Source organism: Dendropsophus ebraccatus, chromosome 11 (assembly GCF_027789765.1).
Source record: "Dendropsophus ebraccatus isolate aDenEbr1 chromosome 11, aDenEbr1.pat, whole genome shotgun sequence".
NCBI lineage: Eukaryota > Metazoa > Chordata > Amphibia > Anura > Hylidae > Dendropsophus > Dendropsophus ebraccatus.
Window position 1 is genome coordinate 23,158,243 of NC_091464.1, and position 25,044 is coordinate 23,183,286.

General features: G+C 42.8%; 1 protein-coding gene across 2 annotated transcripts in view; it reads left to right on the top strand.

Annotated features, from left to right (window-relative positions):
• MAGI3 (membrane associated guanylate kinase, WW and PDZ domain containing 3) overlaps positions 1 to 25,044 on the top strand; it is a 256,352-nt gene that overhangs the window by 200,985 nt on the left and 30,323 nt on the right. For both annotated transcript variants that reach the window (XM_069944683.1, XM_069944684.1), the window contains exons 10-14: positions 2,018 to 2,623; positions 6,456 to 6,487; positions 7,947 to 8,109; positions 14,707 to 14,798; positions 19,522 to 19,714. In XM_069944683.1, coding sequence (XP_069800784.1) covers positions 2,018 to 2,623; positions 6,456 to 6,487; positions 7,947 to 8,109; positions 14,707 to 14,798; positions 19,522 to 19,714 — 1,086 coding nt within the window. The remainder of the gene's footprint in view (positions 1 to 2,017; positions 2,624 to 6,455; positions 6,488 to 7,946; positions 8,110 to 14,706; positions 14,799 to 19,521; positions 19,715 to 25,044) is intronic.

Genomic DNA, 25,044 nt, shown 5'->3' on the forward strand with positions numbered 1-25,044 from the left:
AGGAATTATATAGAAGTTAAATAGAAGTAAATTACAAATCTGTATAACATTCTGAAACCAGTTGATTTGATAGAAAAATATTTTTTCCGATCAAATCAACTGGTTTCAGAAAGTTATATAGATTTGTAATTTACTTCTATTTAAAAAATCTCCAGTTTTCCCATACTTATCAGCTGCTGTCCTATCCTGCAGGAAGTGGTGTTTTCTTTTCAGTCTGACACAATGCTCTCTGCTGCCACCTCTGTCCGAGACAGAAACTGTCCAGAGCAGGAGAGGTTTTCTATCAGGATTTGCTACTACTCTGGACAGTTCCTGTCTCGGACAGAGGTGGCAGCAGAGAGCACTGAAAAGAAAACACCACTTCCTGCAGGACATACAGCAGCTGATAAGTACTGGATGACTTGAGATTTTTAAATAGAAGTAAATTACAAATCTATATAACTTTCTGTAACTAATGGATTTGAAAGAATAAGATTTTAGCCAGAGTACCCCTTTACGACCCCCAAACAAACAGGTTTTTGGTGGTTTCATAACTGGGCAGACAGATAAGCAATGCTATATGCTCCTGCAGCATGTTATTTTTTCCTACCTGATATCGGAGTACCCCTTTAAGACTCTTCATGATTTTAATTCTCGTTTTAAACAGAACTTCACACGAAGCCATATATTTTCTCTTGGACTTTCTCCCATAAACATTTGCAGCGAGTGGGTTAAAGTAATGACTGCAGCACAGGAAATGAACTGCATCTGTGTGGAAGCCTACACTCAGCCATCAAGAGCCTGAAATAATGTCCTCCCAAAATCCATTTGCCGCTCTTATTAACTGTAATGAATAAACGGACTTCTCGGCAATCAGCAGAGGAATGGGTTTTGGTATAGAAATGTTTCGAATGGCAAGAAAAAAAAAAAGAGAAATCGGCATTTAGAGAGAAGTTGGTTTCATGGAACAGTGAATTCCAAGCTGTGCGCTCTCTATATATCAGGCAGGCCTCTCCAAGATTTGCACAACTTCAGGACTCACAAATTATGTAGTATAGCATGAAGGGGTTTTAAAGTCACACGTCCATATACTTTATTCCCATAAAGAGCACTAAACCTGAGCGGCATCATTTTACTTAGAGGTAACACTTCACGCAGTTATTGAAATGCTCAAATACTATAGGGAATATGGTTTTCTATTGGGAAGAACATTCTGATTTATCACAAAAAATGCTGAATCTTTTTTTTTTTGTGGGGGGGAGGGGATTCGCTGGTAGAACTTGGCAAGTCATTACTAGTGAGTAAGGGCTCTATTATACGGAGCGAAAATCGGCCACACTGATTATCACTCCGTGTAATAGAGACAACGATCAGCCGATGAAACGATCACTGGCTGATCGTTGGTTTAGGTTTGGACCTAAAATCACGTAATAGTGGTGCACGGTTGACGATTGCCCAAACACCTGACACCTTACCTCTCCCCGTTACTAGTCATCTCTCCTGTGCTCCGCAGCTTTCTGGCCCTAGCAACATCAGCTGACAGGCCACTCAGCCAATGACAGGCCACCGCAGCCCAGGCCTGTGATTGGCTGAGCGGGCTGTCTGCTAACAGGCCGCTCAGATGCTGCTGCCATATCGGAAAGCTGCAGAGCACAGGAGTGGAAGTGGGGAGAGGTAAGATAATGATGTCCTTACTGGCCGATTATCGGGCCGTCTAATAGGTCTAGTAAACGAGCATCGATCTAGCAGATCGGCGCTCGTTTACTAAAATGATTGGGCCGTAGTCGGCAGTGTAATAGGACCCTAAAGGCCTTATTTCATGGGCTGACAAAGAAGCAAACAAGCGCTGTAGATCTCGGAAATCAGGCGGCGAATGGAAAAATGGACCACACCAATCAGAATCTGTGTGGCAGCGTGCATTAGGTCGTATGAAAAGCTTAATATATGGGTTGAAGTAGCAAATTCACTTTAAACTATCTAAATATTAATGATGACATGTTGTGGGAAATAATTGTTCATAAATCTCCGTCTTTGCCAGGTGATGTAATCGTTGACATCAATGGAACTTGTGTCCTTGGTCACACACATGCAGAAGTCGTCCAGATGTTCCTGCTGATTCCCATAAACCAGTATGTGAATATGACTCTTTGCCGGGGATACCCACTTCCTGAAGACAGTGATGATCCCGTAAACGATATTATGGCCAATACACCACCAATCATTAACGGGCAAATGACCACTCAAGGGGAGAACATGGGAAGTCAAGACTTGAAAACTGGAGTAATTCTGGACCAAAATGGGAAACCAGGCCATGTGGTAGTCAATGGAAGGCTAAATGGTCCCTCACTTGAGATACAAGATCAAAGGACATCTATGGTGTCATCTGTGAACTCGCTGCCGGAATTAGTAACTGTTCCTTTATTGAAGGGTCCTAAGGGGTTTGGATTTGCTATTGCCGACAGTGCCATGGGCCAAAAGGTCAAAATGATCTTGGATAGCCAGTGGTGTCCTGGACTTCAGAAAGGAGATGTAATAAAAGAAATCTATCATCAAAATGTGCAAAACCTAACGCATATCCAGGTCGTTGAGGTCCTGAAGCAATTTCCGGTCGGGGCCGAGGTGCCATTACTGGTATTAAGAGGAGGTCAGTAGAGTATTATTGTTCTGTTCTTTACTTTCACGTACTTTCTGGTATAAATTTGTTATGACCTGTGGCCTCTTATTTAAAGGTTGGTTTATTTATTTTAGTTTTTTAAATTTAAATGAAAACAAATGTATGTTAACGGCCCACACCATTAATAAAACATTTACTATGAGGGTCCGTTCACACTACGGAATTTCCATGCTATGGACTCCGCTTGAAGTTCAACCTTTCCCATTGATTTAATAGGATGTCTCACAGGCACTCCGCCATCTGCCCAAAGAATTGACATGTTCTGCTTGAAATTCCGCACTAATTCTGCAGTGTGAATGGACCCCAAGATAACATAGCAATTTATAGCAACAGGAACTTGTTTATTCTTTAGACGGACGCCAGAATCCGCCCATGCATAGAATGGAGTCTATGACACGGACGGAGACTCGCCCGCCCGCCACAGTCCACGAGCAGGTGCGAGCTGCAGAATGTGCAACGGGTTTTACCTCACCATTCCGTTGTGTGCATGCACCCTTAGGCTGGATTCTCGCATACCTTGGAGTGCATGCAGCTGAATCCTCATCCTAACGTGTTCTTAGTACAGATAAGGGCATCTGGAGCATGCTCAAGTCCGATTGTTCAGCATCTGAAAACTGTTTGCTGATGAAGTTGGATGCTGCCCTAGGCAGTCGGGTAAAACATGGATATGGCCTATAGCTGTATTCATGTTTCTCCAGGTCCCTAGGGCTGCATCCAACTTCTCCAGCCACCGGTATTCTAATGCCAAACGATCAGAGTTGCACTCATCTCTAGTTCTTAGGAATGTGAGAACCCGGCCTAGCTGCGTTTCATATTATATTGTTATAATACTTGTCGGTAGCACATCCTTTTCTCATTTTAAATTAAAGGAGAAGTCCAGCAGCTTATAAAACTCGGCAGGGGGGAAATTGATTACAAGTACAATTGTGACGGGGCCGGCTGTTAGTTGTGATGATATCACAACTCGGGATGGGGAGGGGGAGTGAATCTTGTCCCGACTGATGGACTGGCCACTCAGCCAATCAGTGACTGGAGTATCGTCCCATCCTAGTCACTAACTGGCTGAGCGGCCAGTCCATCAGTTAGGGTGGGACGTATTAGCTCCGGAGATACCACAGAGCCTGGCAGGGGTCAGAGAGCGGTAAGTTAGGACTTGTGATCAATTTCCTCCCTGCCGGCTGCCTAGTTTTATTATCTGCCTTCTCCTTTAAAGGGGTTATTCAGCGCTACAAAAACATGGCCCCTTCCCCCCCCCCCCCCTCTCTTGTCTCCAGGTCAGGTGTGGTTTGCAATTAAGCTCCATTTAGTTTAATGGAACTGAGTTTTAAACCCCACCCAATCTGGAGAGAAGAGAGGGGGAAAGTGGCCATGTTTTTGTAGCGGTGGATAACCCCTTTAAATCTTCTGGCATTGTACAGCCAGTCCAGTTTTATGTTGTTGTTTAGGCTTCCACAAGACTAGATGAATACCACTGTATTATATGGAGGGCTTTATATTTAGCTTGCAGTGAATTAGATGGTGATTAGAGTCGGCCATTAAGGTGATTGGTCCACGCTTAGCTAAATTACTAATAGCTTTAATTCTGAGCTGATAGAGCAGCTCAAATATACGGTGAGAGTCCGCTGCGGATGAACCTATATCAGCATGAATTCCTGTTAGTACTAATAATAAGCGTTGGATAACCTTATGGCAGCACAGAAGATGATCCGTAGATAGATTTCAGCGCGGACACGGTTAATAGAAATTCCATTGACTCCACTTCTCTGGGTCCTAATTAGCTTATACTCGCACATAATGCCATTCCTGATAGCTGCCAGTTAGAGCTGCATCTCTATGTCTTCTGTAATGGCTCCGACGCTGCCCTTTTAAGAGCCGTTTTATTCCCAGTGATTGAATCCGAGTGGCCTTATCAAGGCTCATTCATGTGTTACATTCATTGACTTAATTGACTTTGCGTCTGGAAAGAGAGGATGAAAAAAAAAAAATTATATATATATATAACATTATAATAGGGGGAGAAGGAATTAGAAGACTTCTTCTCTTGTGGGCCAACTTGAGCCTGCTCTTAAAAGCTTTCTTGTACATATTCAATATGCAAATTGTGATTGTTAGCGCCAATGTAATCAGCTGTAATCCTGCGGTTAGTAATCTATTTATGGCGTGTATTAGAATATTCGGAGACTGCGGATGCATGTTGTTACAGCAGTGAGCCGAGTGCTGTGTTTTTTTTTGTTTTTTTATCCATTTTTATTTTTATTTCCCCCTCCCCCCATAGAATACAGATGGTAAAAGTAGTATTATATGGGCAGACTTGTGTCCACTTCGAGCGCCAACCACGTAGCTCGGCACTTGCTTAATTACAAAAGATCATTCACGCCGCTCTTTATCCATAAAAATATCTTTTAAATCAACTGGTGCCAGAGATTTGGAATTTACTTCTATTAAGAAATCTCAAGTCTTCCAGTACTTATCAGCTGCTGTGTGTCCTGGTGTACTCTTTCCAGTCTGACACAGTGCTCTCTGCTGCCACCTCTGTCCATGTTAGGAACTGTCCAGAGCAGTAGCAAATCCCCATAGAAAACCTCTCCTGCTCTCCAGACTAGAAGGAATTTCACTTCCTGTAGGGCATACAGCAGCTGATAAGTACTGGAAGACCAGAGATTTTTTTTTTTTCTAAAGTAAATGACAAATCTCTGGCACTTTCTGGCACCAGTTGACTTGAAAGATATTTTTTTTATAGGTAAAGAGCGGTGTAAATGATCTGGTCATCATTTGTAATTAAGCAAATGCCAAGCTGCTTGGTTGGCGCCCCCAGTGGACACGGGTCTGCCCATGTAATTTGTATTCTGTGGGGAAAAAAATAAAACTGATGAAAGAAAAAAACAGCAACATAGCACTCAGCTCATCACTTTAACAACATGCATACACAGTCTCCCAATATTACATTTATTTATTTTTTGTGAACTACCCCTTTAAGTTCATCACTGTCAGCCATAACTCTCTTTGCGGGGAGATGAGACGATTTCCCATGTATCTGAATAGCGTTGTAAAAATGGATCAGGTGCTGCCGAAACTACATTCAAATGTATAGAACAGATTATTAGCCATGGATATTTCTTAACGCTTACAATGTCTGGATTTTAAAGGGGTATTCCCATCACACTGGATATAGTTATCCCTGTAGGGCTCATCAAGTAAAATATTTTTGCATATATAATCATTCAGCATATTTGCCTCCCACATCCCATTCTTTACAGCATGTTGTCTAGGTTGTCGGCCACGGCTCTGCCCTAAAAGCAGATGTCTGGCTCCTGTATATGTAACTGTAATGTAGAAGTCCTGTTTTTAGCTAAAATACTGACCAAAAGACAATGTGTGACCCCAGCCCAAATATTAGATATTATACTATTTGCATCCATCTTATTTGTTTGCTCATGTCTCTAGCAATGATATATAGCTCATACCGTACACCTAGGGATGAGCGAATTTACAGTAAGGTTCCTATCTGTATTCCACTCATCAGGCTGAGGGCTTTGAAGTCTGCTCCACTCCCTGCCGCTCCTCCACGGGTGCTGGGAAAAGATGGATCCAGTCCTGGAAAACTTGGAGAAGTTTCCCAGGACTGGATCCATCTTTTCCCAGTACCTGGGGACGAGCAGCATGGAGTGGAGCAGACTTCAAAGCTCACAGCCTGATGAGCAGAATATAGATAGGAAGAAAACGTTTTGCTTCACTCCTAATGTAAATTTGCTCGTCTCTACTTACAACACTTGTGAGTCATATTTTCTTTTTTTTCTTGCAGCTCCTCCATCACCTACCAAAGTAACAAAAGTGGTAAGCATAACCTACATATTGTGTTATATACCCTTAAAGGAGAAGTCCGGGCACAGACTTTTTTTGTTCAAAGCTGTCAGGGAGATAATGGTTGAACAAAACATGCACTTACCTCCCTGGCTCCAGCACTGTGCTCCGCTCTGGTTCCTGGTCACTTCCTGGTCTAGAGAGGGGACCTGGGACGCGATGTTTCAGGCCCACTCAGCCAGTCAACGGCAGAGACTGGACCCCACTACGGCTGCTGACTGGCTGAGCGGGCTTGGAACGTCATGTCCCAGGTCCCCTCTCTAGACCAGGAAGTGACCAGGAAACAGAGCGGAGCACAGTGCTGGAGCCAGGGAGGTAAGTGCATGTTTTGTTCACCCAAAAAAAAAAAAAGACTGTACCCGGATTTCTTCTTTAATAGATGAATGGAAATATACAGGAAAGTAAAGCGCTGTAATGATGCACTGCTTGCTTTGTTTTACCCTTGGAACTTTTACATCTTCAGAAGATAAGCTGCCATTGTATACATTTGTATAGAACTAAAATCATTTGTTTCTGGACTTTTATGTGCGGCATATTTATTTCGCCAGTAAATATCTCACATTACAATCTTGTACATAGGTCTCTAGACAGGAATATAAGCCAAGATTTGTTTTGCTCTTGAAAGACCCGCAAAACGAAGGGGACCCGTCACTGTGGCTGTAAACACTGTTTTATGGTGCCCTGTGTGCTACATAAAAATGAAAAATAGGCCCACCCTTCCCCCTTCTCAGAGCAAGAACAATAATAGTCATCCCATGTAGTATACAAATGATGTCTGTCTGAGGGAACGACATGGATAAGCTGTACAAGTTGTAGTTGTTCTTCCTCTTGTATTTCACATAGTCACTGGTAAATTACATTTGTTCCATGAGCACCGTTTCGCCCCTTCTAATAATTATCAGTGGGGTGGTCGGGGATCGGGGCTCTGAAGGTGTTGGCTCCGCCCCCAGTGCTCCAAATGGCCTTACTAGATGCTGAACTGCACAGAAGCAACTCTAAGGATGAAGGTAAGGGTAGGTTCACACTGCGTTTTCAGCATCCGTTTAACAGATCCGTATTTTTTAGCGGTCAAAAAAGTAGTGTCAACAGCACTTTATTGTGCGTCAAAAAAAACGGATCCGTTTTGATCCGTTTTTTTTTATAATGAAAGTCAATGGAAAAACGGATCAAAAACGGATGCACACAAATGCATCCGTTTTTTGCAAAAAACTGATCCGTTAAATGGATGCTAAAAACGCAGTGTGAACCTAGCCTTAGACTAACCTTCATCTTCAGGGCCCCACACACTGTAGGGACATATCAGCAGGTTAGATACCGCTCGATACCTGTTGATAGTTTCCCTTTAAGCCACAACATCTCTGTACAAGTATCTCTAGTGTAATAGCTGTCATGTGATTGATGTAGTAACCTCTGTCTCTCTTTTCATGGCCAGAAAACTGACAAGCAGGAGCTGACGGGCAGCCTTGAAGCAATCGGCACAACTGAACCTTTACCACAGCCATTGCCCTTTCCACCAAATCTTAATCGATCTAATTCCCCAAAACTTGACCCTTCTGAGGTCTATAAGAAGTCCAAAAATATATTTGAAGATAAGCGTAAGTACTTGCTTCATCTGTCCAACGCAGTTGAATTTAATCCGTCATGTCACGTACATAGGTTTTGGAACAGTTGCATGCTAAATATATTGGTTTTAGTCTTTCTTTAACCGTAGACTTAACCGTATTTAAAGGGAATCTGTCAGCACCCGGACCAGACCCCAGATGCTGACAGTGTAGTGTAGGTCTCTGTCCCCTCGTGTGCATATTGCCTGTATTAAATCCATCGGTGCTGTAGATTTCATACAGTGTTGCAAAACAAAGTGTCACAGAGGTGTAGCGGCTTGGCGTTCGTGCCCCACTTAGGCACGCCTGACCACTACTTCCTCCTCTCTAATTCTGCTGAATATTTACCACTGTCCGGCCTCCTGCTCCACCCTGGCGTCACCTCCCTCTGCACATGCGCGATTGCTGCAAGGGCCAGGCGCACCGACTTGTCAGTTATGATAACCGAAATTGTGCCGTAGGCTGGAGGAGCTGTGTACGCATCCCCACTCAGGGCATTGGCTTCAGGCCCTCAGCACGTGCGCCGCTCCCCCTCCGCATGCGCAATTGCAGTTATCAGCAGCGTGCGCCTAAACTGACAAGTCGCTGCATGCAGCCCTTGCCAGCAACGATGCATGCACAGAAGAGGGTGACACCAGGGTGGAGTGGGAGGCTGGACACCAGTTAATATTCTACAGAATTAGGGAGGAGGAAGTAGTGTTGAGGCGTGCCGAAGTGCGGCATGATCGCCAAGCCACTACTCCTCTGTGACACTTGGTTTGGCAACACTGTATCAAATCTACATCACCGAAGGGACAGAGACCTACATTACACTGTGTCCGGTCCAGCTACTGACAGATTCCCTTTAACTACAGATTAGGAAACATGTCTATTAATAAACATTTTTTCACATATTATTTTAGCTATTGTCTTTCGAAAGAATGGCTGGTTTGTAACTTACATAATAACATTTGCTGGAGCGCAAAAAAAATGACGAAAAACACCTGAATGCCACGGCCACACAATGTGTGTTTTTGGAAGGCCGTTATTTCAAAACAACGTCTGTTTTTTTTTTTTTTTTTAAAACATACTTTATTAAGTTTTACAAGAAAAAAGAAAGTAAGGCAAGTATCATACAGAATGAGGGAGCCGTACGGCTAGAATGATGTACAAAGCAGTAGAAAACTTTTCGTAAGTACAAAAGCATAGTTAAACAATCCATGTGATGATACCCTGAGAGGTACTAATGATAATGTCCATCTGTAGTGTAGATGTTTAACCAAGAGGACTGTTCATACCACTCCAGATGACCTACGTGGCCTGAGCAAGAACAGCCGTATCAACTAATCGCATCTTGCCACAATATAAAACCGAAAAACAATAAGAAACCAAAAAAGAAAAACCAAAAACGAACACTTGTTCCGTCTCAGCTCGAATAGATGTAGTGTATGGCAGAGTTAGCTAAGTCCCCCGTTGGCACATGCATGCAATATCCTTATAGAAACAGTGCTAGTCTAGTATTATTGGCTTCTTGCATATCCCGCCACCCAAAAGGCTTATAGGTATACGTATAAGGAACCGGTGATATCGACCCCTGGGGGGGTCACACAGTCTTCGGGTTAGCCTAGACAGTCGTGTCACGTAGTGTCTGGGGCCTGTCGTACCTCTAGAATCTTGAGGTTACCTAGTGACCCTTTAAGATCGGACTGGCAGTACCACGAAGTCATCCTGAAATGGTGCATCAAGCGATGCCTCCTTTCAGCTGATGGCCAGGCCTGTACATAACCCTTCCACTTGCTAAAAAATGATTTTGTGGCGTGTTCCTTGTTTCTTAATGTTAATGTGAGTTCATAATGGAATATAGAATCCATATAGTCTATGATTTCCCCAACCGTGGGAGTGGTGGGCTGGAGCCAGTGCCGTAATATGCATTTAAGCCCTACTAGTAGAAATAGGTGTATCCCCTTGTGGACCATTAGTGAGGAGGTGGGGTCAGAGGGGTCCTTAGGAACATAATGTAATATATAGGCAAGAGGATCAAGTGGGATCTGAGTGTTCCATACTTGCTTGATAAATGTTTGTACCTCCCTCCAAATCTCCTGAACTTGTGGGCATAGCCACATACTATGGAGTAGGTCTGCTTTAGGTAGTTTGCATTTAGGGCATTTGTCTAGGTGGATAACTTGGGTGTCTCTGAATGGGATATTGAATGCGTATGTAGCCCTATGTACCATGCGTAGATGGGTCTCCCGTAGTGTCTCACTAGGGGTCGCCTGCCTGACACAATAGATGCCTTTTTTTATCTTGTCGGGGAGGTCCTCAACCTGTATTTGTGGTGCCCATTTATTTAAAACTTTAAGTTCTACCGGTTTGAGGTGGAGTTCCTTAATATTTTTGTAAATGTCGGACAGTGAGTCATGTCTGCTTGCCGGTCCTATGAGAGAGTCAAAGGCATTTGGTCTTTCTATGGTCTCGCATTGCGAGGCTAAGGCTTTAAAGTGGGATTTTAGTTGTATGTATTGCCAGGCTTGTGTAGGGGGTAGGCCATATTTGGTAGAAACGGTTTCCCAGGATAAAACAACGTCTGTTATTCCACAAACAACCTTCATTGTCTTGAAGTAACAGCTGTTAATTGGCCACAAAATTAAATCTGTTTAAAAAAACTGCCGTGTGGTTGTGGCCCAAAAAAAAAAAAGTCTAAAAAATGCAAAGAAAACTGCAGAAAACAGTGCTCACAATAAGATCTAAAAATGTTACGGGAACATCACCTTCAATGTTATATCTTTGCTGTCAACTTCTAAGCCTTTTATTTTTGCTTATGGTTTAAGTTTTCATTGAGAATAAACATAAAACATAAATTTTTGATTTAGCTACAAATGACGCATGCTGGGTTGCCACAAGCTGTGTGCTCAAGTGTAAGAAAAGCATTTCACATTGAATTTTCTTTTTCTATTTAATCCACACATTTGGGAATTGGGAGATGTCTAACTCCGGAATATGATCGATTGTTACTAGTTTTTTGTTTTTTTTTTTTGGCTGAGGTCTATGGAATGAATGAGTGTTTTTTTTTTATCTGTGTACATTTTTATTTTTCCCAATAAAGCTTTTTTTTCACACTTTTAGAAATACACCATGAAAATAGTAAATGCAGAAGTTTTTGTAGACGTTTCATACATTTTACAAGCACCGCTGCATAAAGCTTGTTGCTCGGTAGAACAACTGTTTTTGCTTGAATGTTCTCTTTTCGAACAAGAGCCGGTGAGTGAATTTCTGTGACACACGAGTCTGAGGAGTAATCCCATGGGTGTCCCTCTACCTCTGGAAAATACTTGTCTTCTTGTTTGGATGTCCTGCTCTCAAATACGTCATTTGCCGAACAGATTATTAAACATTTCCAGAGATGTTCTCTTGAAACCTAAGTGTTCTGAGGAAGAGCAGAATTTCCCGGAGAGCCAAAAAGTTTACGGTGTCACAACATTTATCATATATATGTATATATATATATATATATATATATATATATATATATTCATTTATTTATTATTTATTTTATTTATTTTTACCGAACTTTCTGCTTTTAGTGCCAGTTCACACTAAGCCTATTCGGCGGAATTCCGCTCCACTCTCCTCCGCTTCACACTTCCAAGAATTGACATGTGAATTCTTTGAGCGGAGGGCAGCAAAGAGCAGAGGCACGCGAGCCCTCCCATAGACTCACTATTTACCACTGAGGCAGGTGGGATCCCGCAGCAGAGAGCTCCACCGCTAATTTGTTCAGTGTGAACTGCCCCTTACTCCTGAGTTACTTTAGTACAAATATGTCTCCTATAGTGTATGTGTGCACACTACAAAATTTGGGTGAAAATTTCAAGCTGCCGCTTTGCATTCTGCCTGTTCCATAGACTTAAAGGGGTTATCCAGCGCTAGTGAAACATGGCCGCTTTCTTCCAGAGACAGCCCCACTCTTGTGTCTAACTTGGGCGGGATTTTTCTGCTCAGTTCCATTGAAGTAAATGGAGCTTAATTGCAAACCGCACCTGAACTGGAGACAAGAGTCGTGTTGTCTCTGAAAGAAAGTGGCCGTGTTTTTGTAGCACCAGATAACCCCTTTAACGATATTGACATGTCAATTCTTTGGGTGTACGGTGGATTGAGCCTCAGAATATCATTGAGTCTATGGGACTGGGTGGAACCTCAAGCGGAGACTACTGAGCTGACTCTGCTTGAAATTTCCGCCCAAATTCCGTGGTGTGCATATACCCGTAAATGTAATACAGCTACTTCAGGTGCCAATTTATATGGCCAGTCATGTAATTTACTGCAGTCCTAAGGTGGCCATAGACGTATAGCAGCTTGACAGGCGTCTTCTTTTGCTGCCCCATTGACTTGTTACATCTAGAAGAGGAGCAGTAACTAGAAACCTGTGACACGCCATACCTTAGAGAAATATTGTGTTAGCTGGTTAATCCTTTTTGGCTTTCTGAAACACGAAATTATTGCCGGATTTCATTGAAAATTTTTTTTTTTTTTAGGCAGGATACAGGTACATTACTGATGCTTCCTAAATACAGCATACTCCCTATTTGTGATATTCCCTCTAAATGAGACTTAATGAAAGAGTTAGTCCCTATCCTATAATTCTCTCTGTTCTCTACAATTACCATTAGTCGGGCTATACATCAGGATAATAGATGCTGATTTGCATAATATCTGCCTTTACAGAGCTGCTAGAATTTCAGCATCGAACATCCTAACTGAAATGTTACCTTGAAGTTTGAATTTAAGTTTGATTTAATTGGAATCTGTGGTACAAACTATAATTTATTATAAAAAAAAAAAAAAAAAAAAAAAATACAAATATACCTGTGTACACTAGTCTTTACATTAAAGTGTGACACTCATTTAAATGACATTTTTCACAAATCAATAAATATCTATAGTACAAGCGATTTTAAGAAACTCTATAATAGGTTTTATTAAGCAGGAGAGTTTCCTTCTGTACTTAAAAAGCGGTTTTCCTACCCCCCCCCCCTCTTACTTCAGAATAAGCTGAATTTCTGTGTCCATTATGCTCTATGGGGAGGGGAGGGGTCGAGAGGGGTGAGTGAGCACAGAGAGGAGAAAAGCAGCACTGTAGAACACAGGCGGCAGACCGCTTTTTAACACACATTACAAAGGTATATAACTTTTGTAATGTGTGTTAATTAAGCATAAAATGTTAATCGCCGTACTGCTCCTTTAAATCGAATCTGTATTGCCGGACAGCTTCTGTGCCCTAGACTAGCAGCGCATCCCTCCCCACTTTTCTTCGTTGTTGACATGCCCCTGGGCTGGATTTTGGCAGGCTTAAGGCATGGAGCATGTAGGCCCTGCTTCTTTGACATCATGCCAACGGGATAAAACGTTTTTTTTTTTACCCAGATACCTTCACCAGGGGATAAGGAGTGGAACCAGACATTGGCTGATAAACACTAACGGTAACTGCACTTAAAGGGAACCTGTCACCCCCCATGCCGGGGTGACAGGCTCCCGACCCCCCGTTAGAGCCCTTTATACTCACCTAATCCCGCCGGGTCCCGGTTCTGGAGATGGTCGGGTGACGAAGATCTCAGCCGCTGCAGCCCGGCGCGCGCGCTGAGAGATGAGTCCAACGCTCATAGAGAATGACGGAGCGCTGGACTCTCCTGTCATTCTCTATGGGTGTTGGACTCATCTCTCAGCGTGCGCGCCGGGCTGCAGCGGCTGAGATCTTCGTCACGGGGGGTGACAGGTTCCCTTTAAAAGTCCAGATCCTTATATAGAGAACTGCCCAGCTTTCAGGAGGTCGCACCCCATACACCTTCTTACTATCCGATTCAGCCAACTGGAAATGGAATGCAAACATAAATTCACCCCAAAAAAGCAAGCCCTATTTAAGTAAATTTATTGGCGTGTAAAAAGTGAACTCTACCTCTAAAACATAGATGTAAATAATGAAAGTGTCACTTATTGTATAAAGTTGGTATAAAAATCAAATAAACCTGCCTAAAGATCTCTCTATTAACCTCTCTATTTGAGAGAAGACTTTTCCTCCAAGAGAGACGTTCACTAGTAGACACACCATTTATTATTAAAGGACGTCTTCGGTCTTGGAGGCTGTGGAAATAAAGTGCGGTCAAAGAAGGATATGGGAGGAGGGGGTGAAGTTGTTTGTTCTTGTTTTATGTTTATACGCTGCTGTTGAGGTGACTTTTATTACTATTTATATAGAAAGGCTGCAACCATCACTCCGTGTTTGAGTTATGAGAAGCGGGTTGTGGCACTGAAAGGCTGCACTCTTCAAAATGACAGGTGTATGTCCAACAGACTTGTTATCCTAATGTGTGTACAGTGACTAACTTTATAGAGCAGCGGGGATTGATGCCCCACTAAAAGCCAGCGTTGGCTGAGTGGGGTTAGTAGTAGTGGTGTTCCTTTATATTATACATACTATACTACTATGTATATTCATTTGTTTTGTTGTTGTTCTTTTTTTAATATATTTATATCTTACTTTTATTTACAGCATAGTGCCCCCTATTAAGAATAATTTTAAGAATTTGCTTAATTTTTTGTTTATTTCTATCTACACAGCTCCCAATGCAAAGGACTTGGATGTATTTCTCCGTAAACAGGAGTCTGGCTTTGGATTCAGAGTCCTTGGAGGGGATGGCCCAGACCAGGCAGTAAGTACCATATTCTTGTTCGGCAATCCACATACCATGCCAGGAATAGACTTGCTTGTGCATTTACCCATGAACAGACCCAGCGACCTGAACGAAGAGAGGTATCACTTTTGATTGTGCCACATTTACACACCACAGCGGTCAATGGGTTGAAGAGGTCGGATCAGAGGTTCCTTAGGTCCCAGCTGTACTTGTTAGACTGCTTTACGAGGAGTCTCCATCATGCTTGACTTATAGCTAGAACCATGAAAGCTAACTTGTCAGCCAGGTACCACGGGGCACTTTAGAAGCTCAACAGGTAGGCAAGGACTCTGCTATTATCTTGAGGACTTTTTCATACTAGTCATGAGTATGCTTAGACTAGCAGTGCATGCCCAGTATATTATGATGGAGAACTAGACAATTTTTCCACTCAAACATAACTTTTGATATGTTTCTGCCCATAGTGACACTAACAATTCCTTCCATACTTGTTATTATCAATTCAGTCTCCTTCTTCCAGATCTGAGCTGCTTCTTTCTGCTGAAAACACACAAATCTGTGTGTGAGCTTTTCTCTGTCTCCCCCCCCCCCCTCCATTCCGATACAGCTGCTGTAAACAAGTCCCTGGCTGGCTTCATCTGCAACATTGTAGCTTTTTTGTTATTCTTAAAGGGATAATCACAGTGAATTCATCAGCAACTTGAACTCAGGTTAACCCTCCCAGCATTACAAAGAAGCTAAAAAGTTGCAGATGAAACCAGTCAGGGACTTGTTTACATCAGTCTCAGAAGGGAGAAGGGGGAGACGGAGAGAAAAACTCACACACTGATTTTTGTGTCTTCAGCAGAAAGCAGCAGCTCAGAACTGGGGGAAAGAGACTGAATATATAATAACAAGTATGGAAGGAATTGTTAGTCTCACCATGGGCAGCAACATATCAAATTTATGTTTGAATGGAATACATCTTTGAGCAGAAGTACATAATGCATGCTGAGTGCAGTGTACATAAAGTTGGGGGGAAAAGTACAGTTACATTATCAAACGAACAAACACTTTATGATTATATTAATATGAAATGGGGTATGCAGAATTGCACAACCCCATTAATATTTCCAGAACCCTAATTTCCCTTTTACAATATATAAAAAAAACTGAAAAATAAACATCATTATTATAGTAGCTGGGACGCTATTCAGTGCCTATTCCTATCGCACAGAACATGAATGTGTGACAGGAAGGATAAGATTACATTATCCTTTTACCCGCTCAACATTTTGATGTAAGAAATGGATTTCCGACTTCAAATTTAATTGAAAAAAAAAAGAAACACAGAAATTGTAAATTTCAGCTGTTCTGAGTTGGTGAATATATGGCTCCAAAATAGTTGATTTTGTCTTGGGCTGCAATTTTACAATGTCTTGTGTGTGGTGTCCGCATTGTAAGTGAGACCATAAATGCTCCAAGAGAACCTGTCATCTGTAAATCCCTGATAGTTCTGGGCTTAGTAGTCAAGTGGGTGGTGCTAATCAGTGGTGCACATCTATCTCTAAGTGTGACTATAAAGAGAACATTCAGTCACATAGTAGGACCGCCCACTTGACTAACCTAGAATGAGCAGAGGTTTCTGTGCAGCTACTGGAATTTTCCCCACAATAGTATATATCAATCCACAGTTTACATATATCAGTACTACTGTCACCCCCTTTCTGTATGAGGACTGTAAATCCTAAATTCTGCAGTTTTCATACCTTACTTTATAATAGATTGCTTGGTGTTTGGTCCAGTGAAAAATGCTTTTTATCATAGGTGGATTGTGCCACCTGGGCGGGGCTTCATGGCCCCTGTGCCACTTCGCTCTGCCCACATTGGCTCCATAGGTTCCGCCCATCCATGATTTCATTTGCATCTAGGCCCCACCTCCTCGGCGGCCATTACAATGGAATAGCCTAGAGGTCTAGGCCTCGCCCCCACTAGGTTGACCGTTCTAGGGTTGATACTTGAAATAACTAAGAGAAGTTAAGTTTTAGTTTTTCAATCATCAGGGAGTTGATATTGGATAGTGGAAAACACCTATCATTTGGGCAAAGATTTTAATTTCTAATGATGCCGGGAGGTCCATTATTCCAGTCCATAGCACATCTTCCGTGCCCCTTTAGTCAATTTGCACAAGTATATCTTCCCTTTTAGACCAATGTATCAAAATGCCGTTATGCACCCTTTCTGGCCCATGCCATAGTTTTATTGGGTCCCTGGGAAAAGTGGGGCAATTAGGGTAACCTACATCTTTACAAATGAACAGGTTCCACATTTGCACAATATTGGCTGTTAAGTGGAGGGCATTTATACGTTTAATACATGTTTATTTGAGAGGGTTCCATGCGGTGACTCTCAGATGGTAGTGGCAGCTAACAGTGGGATGTGGGCCCGCGTACAATACAGTACTGTATAAGACTGCTGGAGTGCATATACAGTACAGTAGTAGTACAGTCAGTGCACCACCATCTCCCATCCTGTACTGTATAAGACTGCTGGAGTGCATATACAGTACAGTAGTAGTACAGTCAGTGCACCACCATCTCCCATCCTGTACAGTACTGTATAAGACTGCTGGAGTGCATATACAGTACAGTAGTAGTACAGTCAGTGCACCATCTCCCATCCTGTACAGTGCTGTATAAGACTGCTGGAGTGCATATACAGTACAGTAGTAGTACAGTCAGTGCACCACTATCTCCCATCCTGTACAGTACTGTATAAGATTGCTGGAGTGCATGTACAGTACAGTAGTAGTACAGTCAGTGCACCACCATCTCCCATCCTGTACTGTATAAGACTGCTGGAGTGCATATACAGTACAGTAGTAGTACAGTCAGTGCACCACCATCTCCCATTCTGTACAGTACTGTATAAGATTGCTGGAGTGCATATACAGTACAGTAGTAGTACAGTCAGTGCACCACCATCTCCCATCCTGTACTGTATAAGACTGGTGGAGTGCATATACAGTACAGTAGTAGTACAGTCAGTGCACCACCATCTCCCATCCTGTACTGTATAAGACTGCTGGAGTGCATATACAGTACAGTAGTAGTACAGTCAGTGCACCACCATCTCCCATCCTGTACTGTATAAGACTGGTGGAGTGCATATACAGTACAGTAGTAGTACAGTCAGTGCACCACCATCTCCCATCCTGTACTGTATAAGACTGCTGGAGTGCATATACAGTACAGTAGTAGTACAGTCAGTGCACCACCATCTCCCATTCTGTACAGTACTGTATAAGATTGCTGGAGTGCATGTACAGTACAGTAGTAGTACAGTCAGTGCACCACCATCTCCCATCCTGTACTGTATAAGACTGCTGGAGTGCATATACAGTACAGTAGTAGTACAGTCAGTGCACCACCATCTCCCATCCTGTACTGTATAAGACTGGTGGAGTGCATATACAGTACAGTAGTAGTACAGTCAGTGCACCACCATCTCCCATCCTGTAAAGTGCTGTATAAGACTGCTGGAGTGCATATACAGTACAGTAGTAGTACAGTCAGTGCACCACCATCTCCCATTCCGTACTGTATAAGATTGCTGGAGTGCATATACAGTACAGTAGTAGTACAGTCAGTGCACCACCATCTCCCATCCTGTACAGTGCTGTATAAGACTGCTGGAGTGCATATACAGTACAGTAGTAGTACAGTCAGTGCACCACCATCTCCCATCCTGTACTGTATAAGACTGCTGGACTGTATATATATGCGGCTTTGGGACCTGGCCCGGCTGATGGACTTGGACGCTCAGCCAATCAGTGACTGGAGCAACGTCCCGTCCCAGTCACTAATTGGCTGAGCAGCCAATCCATCAGCCGGGCCAGCTCTGAAGATCTCTTACCTCGGCGGGGGACCTGAGGCTGGTCCAGCGGATTATAAAATCTCCTTTAAGTTTGAGAACACAGGTTCCACTGTGTTGGGCTCCACATCCTGTGTGTATACAGTATATTATATATAATTCTTACACAAACTGATTGCTATGCGGTAATTGATCTGGAGTTCTCTATTTGGAAAAGAACAAGACATTTCAGCGGCAGTTTGTGAGGAATGAAGTCAAGTACAGAGATAAATAATTAATCGGCCTTGTGTTCTTCAGCGAGTGATTCCAGGTACCCGCCGTGACGCCATGCTGTGCTATGGATCAGTTTTCTACTATGCATGCCCAATAATTTAATATAATTGAAGACAACGGGAAACCACAGCAACAAGGCATACGCAGTTCAGCGCTGTCATTTTTGAGTTGATGGAATACTGAGGAATCAATGTAAATGTGTCTCATACAAAGGGCATGCAGTTACTGTATGTATGCGTAGGAGAGAGGGATGTGAAGCGGCTACTAATAGGATCTGACCTTGCATAAACCCTTTAAAGGCTATATAAGCAAAGTTTATTGAGGCCAGTCCGGTAAATAGTGATTTACTAGGATAGGCTGGAGTCACAGTATGCATCTAAAATATATAAAAAATAAACAGCTAAAACAAAGGTCAGTACTGTGAAATGCGAGCCCTTCATATTCCTTGCACTCTCTTCCGTGCAGGTTTTATTGTCATTGCCCATACAAATATTGATTATTTTTTATGGGATGATGGGAATACTTTTGGTCAAGGATGGCACTAATATCTTTCATGTGCTTATTTTTTTTTTTTTATAAATGACTCTAAAATGCGATTTTTTTTTTTTGTCTGCAGATTTACATTGGGGCCATAATTCCCTTAGGAGCCGCAGAGAAAGATGGTCGTCTCCGCGCCGCTGATGAACTAATCTGTATTGATGGCGTTCCTGTGAAAGGAAAATCCCATAAGCAGGTCTTGGATTTAATGACCACCGCTGCTCGGAACGGCCATGTGCTGCTGACAGTAAGACGGCAGATATTCTTCACAGGTAGGAGACGTTTTTAATTGGGGAATTTTAATGATAAGTTATCGGAGGGTGTCTGGTTTCCATGTTCTATTACACACTATTGAAATGTGACAACAAAATAAGACTGGCAGGGGTCCTCATCCGCCTCGGATTCCGTAATTGATGTTTATTACGACCTTCTTGTAGCTAATGAGAAGTCCTTTCTGCTGGTATGTTTTTATCAATGCTGGTTGTGCTGGTTGAGGCCGAAAATCATGGGCACGGCCCATCCCCGCCTCTCCTGCCTGTCACACCCCCCCCCCCCCCCCCCAATACCATGGTGCCACCCACTGCCAGAAACAGCTTGTCCTCTTCTTTAGACATGCACCGATCCCGTGCAGTGATGCAACCGGCCTTCTCCGACTAGCCATGTGCGTCATTGCGCCATGGCGCATGTCCAAGGAAGAGGACAAGCTGATTCTGGCAGCGGGCGGCACCATGGTGGGGGGGGGGGAGGTGACAGGCAGGAGAGGCAGGGAAGGACCGTGCGCGTCACTACCACGGGGAAGGGACGATGCTGAGAGGACACACCACAGAGGTGGCGCGTCATTGTAACGGCACCAGGGGGTCAGGAGGTGGCACATGCGCACTTACAGCTAACAATGTGTGGGCGGACAGACGGCAGGACAGGAGGCAGGGGGGGACCAACACCACACAGGGGTGCTGACCTAGGGCATGATCGCTCTAGGCCACGCCTCTTTGACACGGCTACAGCTCAAGTAAAGGATGATTTTTGGCCTCAGGAAAGCACAACCAGCGTTGATTAACATACCAGCAGAAAGGACTTCTCATCAGCTACAAGAAGGTATAATTAGTTGGGAGGGGACAAAGTGAGTACAGTGACTATACCATGAGGTACATTGTTTAATTTTTTCACATTAACAGACCGGCGCCGGAACGGGGATGTGCTTTTTTTTTTTGAACCGCGCCCTGTTCCCGTGCACGGCCTGGTCTATTCCAAAGCACCAGTCAGACCTGAAGCACTCGGGGGGGGGCCCACTGACCCCCAGTGTGACGATCTCCCCTCCCCTCTATGATGCGGCTCCATTAATTCTTATTGATTAGGACACAGCAGACCATAGGCCACACCTCTCTGACTCTCTAAAGCCACATAAAGGGGCATCTTTCTCTATCTTTGCATCTCTATTTTTGCTCTGCTAAGTGCATAACACTGTCATTTCATATACTATGGGGGGGACGGGTGTCAGATTTGCTTTACAGAATGCTGCAGCTTAAAGGAACAGCTTTGCCATTTTCGTTTATTATGTATGTGTTTGTAAATATTTTATTGGTCCGCAGAATTTTAGATATGTGAACACACTTGCCTTATTGGTGGAGAGCTGTAGTTAATTTCAGTTCTATTGAAATTGTAGTTTCCACACTACACAAAGAATAATGTTAATGTTAATATCCAGCGCTACAAAAACATGGCCACTTCCTTCCAGAGACAGCACCACTCTTGTCTCCAGGTCAGGTGTGGTATGCAGTTAAGCTCCATTTACTTCAATGGAACTGAGTTACAAAACCTGCACCTAGCCTGGAGACAAGAGTGGTGCTGTCTCTGGGAGAAAGTGGCCATGTTTAACCCCTTTAAAGAGATTGTGCAGCGGGGCAGGCTGGGTTACAAACGACAAAAAGATAAAAACTAAAGCATCACTCACCTGCCTGATCCCCTGTCTGTTCCGTATATATGTCTCCTGGGTCTCTCATTGATCATCAGTAGGGACCAGATGAGCGTCAAAAAGGCAATCGGTAAAGTTGTGTTTTATTTATTTTTTTATTTAAAAAACAAACAAACAAAACAACCATTTAAACTTAACATTAAATTGGCATAATAAAATCTGAATATTAAAGCTGCATATACAGAGATTTTGGACTCTTGCCTTCTCTAGTTATAGAGGTTGCATCTATTTAAAGTTTTCTGCTGTCATACCACCGATACAGGCCTGCCAAGTGTTTGGAAACCTTATTGAAATAGAAAGTTCGGAACTCATCTTCTAGTAGAAGATTAGAATAGCTACTATTGTAATAATACAACTATCTGCTATTAAAGGATAAAGCACATAATACAGAGCAATGTTTTTAGTGTCTTACCTAACACTACCTCGAGTTAGAGCCTGAGGAAGGGCACAATAACACATCAAGCACATTGCTCTGTATTATAGGTTGGTTTTTTTTCCTCTTAAGCAACTAGTTTAAATGGGAAGTCCGGCAATTTTTTTTTATTAAAAAATATTGTATTGCCCCCCAAAAGTTATACAAATCACCAATATACACTTATTACAGGGAATGCACATAAAGGGCTTTTTTCCCTGCACTTACTACTGCATCAAGGCTTCACTTCCTGGGTAACATGGCGATGTCACTTCCTGGGTAACATGGCGATGTCACTTCCTGGATAACATGGTGATTTCACTTCCTGGATAACATTGTGATGTCACTTCTTGGATAACATGGTGATGTCACTTCCTGGATAACATGGTGATGTCACGTCCCGACTCCCAGAGCTGTGCGGGCTGTGGCTGCTGGGGAGGATGATGGCAGGGGGACACTGAGGGACACAGGGCACTGGAGGGACATTGAGCATCCCTCTGCCATCATCCTCTCCAGTGGCCACAGCCCTCACAGCTCTGGAAATCAGGTTGTGACATCACCATTTTACCCAGGAAGTGACATCACCATGTTATCCAGGAAGTGACATCACCATTTTACCCAGGAAGTGACATCACCATGTTATCCAGGAAGTGACATCACCATGTTATCCAGGAAGTGACATCACCATGTTACCCAGGAAGTGACATCACCATGTTACCCAGGAAGTGACATCGCCATGTTACCCAGGAAGTGACATCACCATGTTACCCAGGAAGTGACATCACCATGTTACCCAGGAAGTGGAGCCTTGATGCAGTATTAAGTGCAGGGAAAAAAGCACTTTATAAGCATTTCCCGTAATAAGTGTGATTTGTATAACTTTTGGGGGGCCATACAATACTTTAATAAAAATTTTCGCCGGCCTTATCCTTTAAGTATTATGTATAGAAATGGCTGGTCCTTACATGCAAAACTTCTGATTTTTGAGATCAACCTTTGCGTGTTTCCTGACAAATCACAATGGCCCATTTCTTCATTCTTGCATTTGATTGACCTCTATGCAGGTTTTCATCTGAGACCCGCTCTTCTGCGTTCTGCGCATAGTTCTGAGTTTGACCTTTTTGTATTGCTCCCAGCAGTAAGCTGTATGCTCGATAAGAGGATTCATGATGCATCCTTCTTGGCCGGCCTACATTGTACTGCTTCTAAGATTAAATCAATGTTGCAGGTTTCCCAGCCCTGATATTCAGAAGTGCTGGTGTCTGCTGGCGGGAAATGATTTTTCCCCAGTGGGGACTTAAAGGTGTCATCCACGCTGCTTTGTAAAAGACGGAACATTTCAGGAAACATCAGTGTAATTATCTCCCATAAACAAATGGGAAGCTTCCAGGAAAGGAATTCTCCTTTGTTTATTAAGAAACATACATCTCTGTGTTATCAGCAAAAAAATATTACCGCTCGCTGTCCAATTACATTCAGTAAGTACATGTCTGCTGAAAAATACCCCAAACTGAAATTGAACAACACCATCATGGAACAATAGATTTAGAATTTTGACTTTTTTTTTTTTTTCAGTTCCCGTCAGTTGTCTAATGGATAAGGTTAAAATAACAAAGCGCAGAGTAAAGTAACATTCAGCTTATATGGTCTCTGTCGTTTCACACAACTTCCCTCTATTTTATTACCTTTTACCAAAAAAGCAACGTTATGCTTGTGAAACCTTTGAGAGAAGCTTTGTCTGTCCAGGCATGATGGGAGTTGTAGTTTTTTAACAGCTGGAAAGCCAAACGTTTCCCACCTCTGGTTTAAACCTAGGTAATCCTTAGGCTTGGTTCACACTACGTTTTTGCAATCTGTTTTTTTCATCCGTTTTTTTCATCCGTTTTTTGCTAAACACAGATGAATTTGTGTGCATCCGTTTTGATCCATTTTTCCATTGAATTCAATTATAAGCAAAGCATCTAAACAGATCCGTTTTTTTAATGTACACAAAAACATAGTCAACCTAAGTGTCTGTTAAAGAACGACGTATCCATTTTGATCCCTTTTTTTTATAATGGAATTCAATGGGAAAACGCATCAAAATGGATGCACACACATGCAACCGTTTTTTCCATCAGTTTTATAAAAAAAAAAAAAAAAAAAAAAAAATGGATTGCAAAAACGAAGTGTGAACCCAGCCGTAATAGAAATGAAAAATTCCAGCGCTCTAGATTCTAGACTCTAGACTAGGTTCCTTTTCTTTATTGCAGCTTCCAGTACAAACAACGCATTTTGAGTCTGGTGATCTTTGATCATGACTGTGGTTTAAATCACCTGAATCGAAACGCGTCAGTCATGACCTAGTCGTGAGTGCTGGAATCTTTCATTTCTATTTTCTGTTGTGGAGACTGAACATCCGAGCACCATGCGTGGTAATATCTGCAGAGAGTGGAAATTTGTCTATTCTAGGTATTCCTTAAAGTGATCCTGTCACCCCCCATACTCTATGTACGGTTCTTCGCACCATCCACAAGTTTAGATGCTGCACATTTTATACCTGTATAAAACTTGTCTGCATCTTCATTCTGCTCTAAAATCGCTTCATTTCTTCGATGGACAGTGTCACCTAGGCGGTGCTTAATGTCAGTTGGGCCCTCTCCCCAGCCAGAAGGTGGGGCCTAACTGCTGTGAAGCCCCGCCTAGTTGACGCTGTTAACCGATTAAATTAACTGATAGTAAGGGGGTGACAGTATCACTTAAAGGGGTACTCTTTTTTGTTCATATCCACTGGTGTCAGAAAGTGATAGAGATTTGTAATTTTTTTCCTTTTAAAAATCTCCAGTCTTCCAGTACTTATCAGCTGCTCTATGTCCTGCAGGAAGTTGTGTATTCTTTCCAGGCTAACACAGTGCTCTCTGCTGCCACCTCTGTCCATGTCGGGAACTGTCCACAGTGGAAAGGTTTTCTATGGGGATTTGCTGCTGCTCTGGACAGTTCCTGTCATGGACAGAGGTGGCAGCAGAGAACACTGTGTCAGCCTGGAAGGACTACTACTACTGTGTGAGCCTGGAAAGCCACCACTTCCTGCAGGACATACAGCAGCTTGTAGGTACTAGAAAACTGGAAATTTTTAAATAGAGGTTAATTACAAATTTATATAACTTTCTTAAATCTATTGATTTGAAAGAAAAATATTTTCGCCAGCAGAGTACCCCTTTATCTGTTAAACCTTTCCA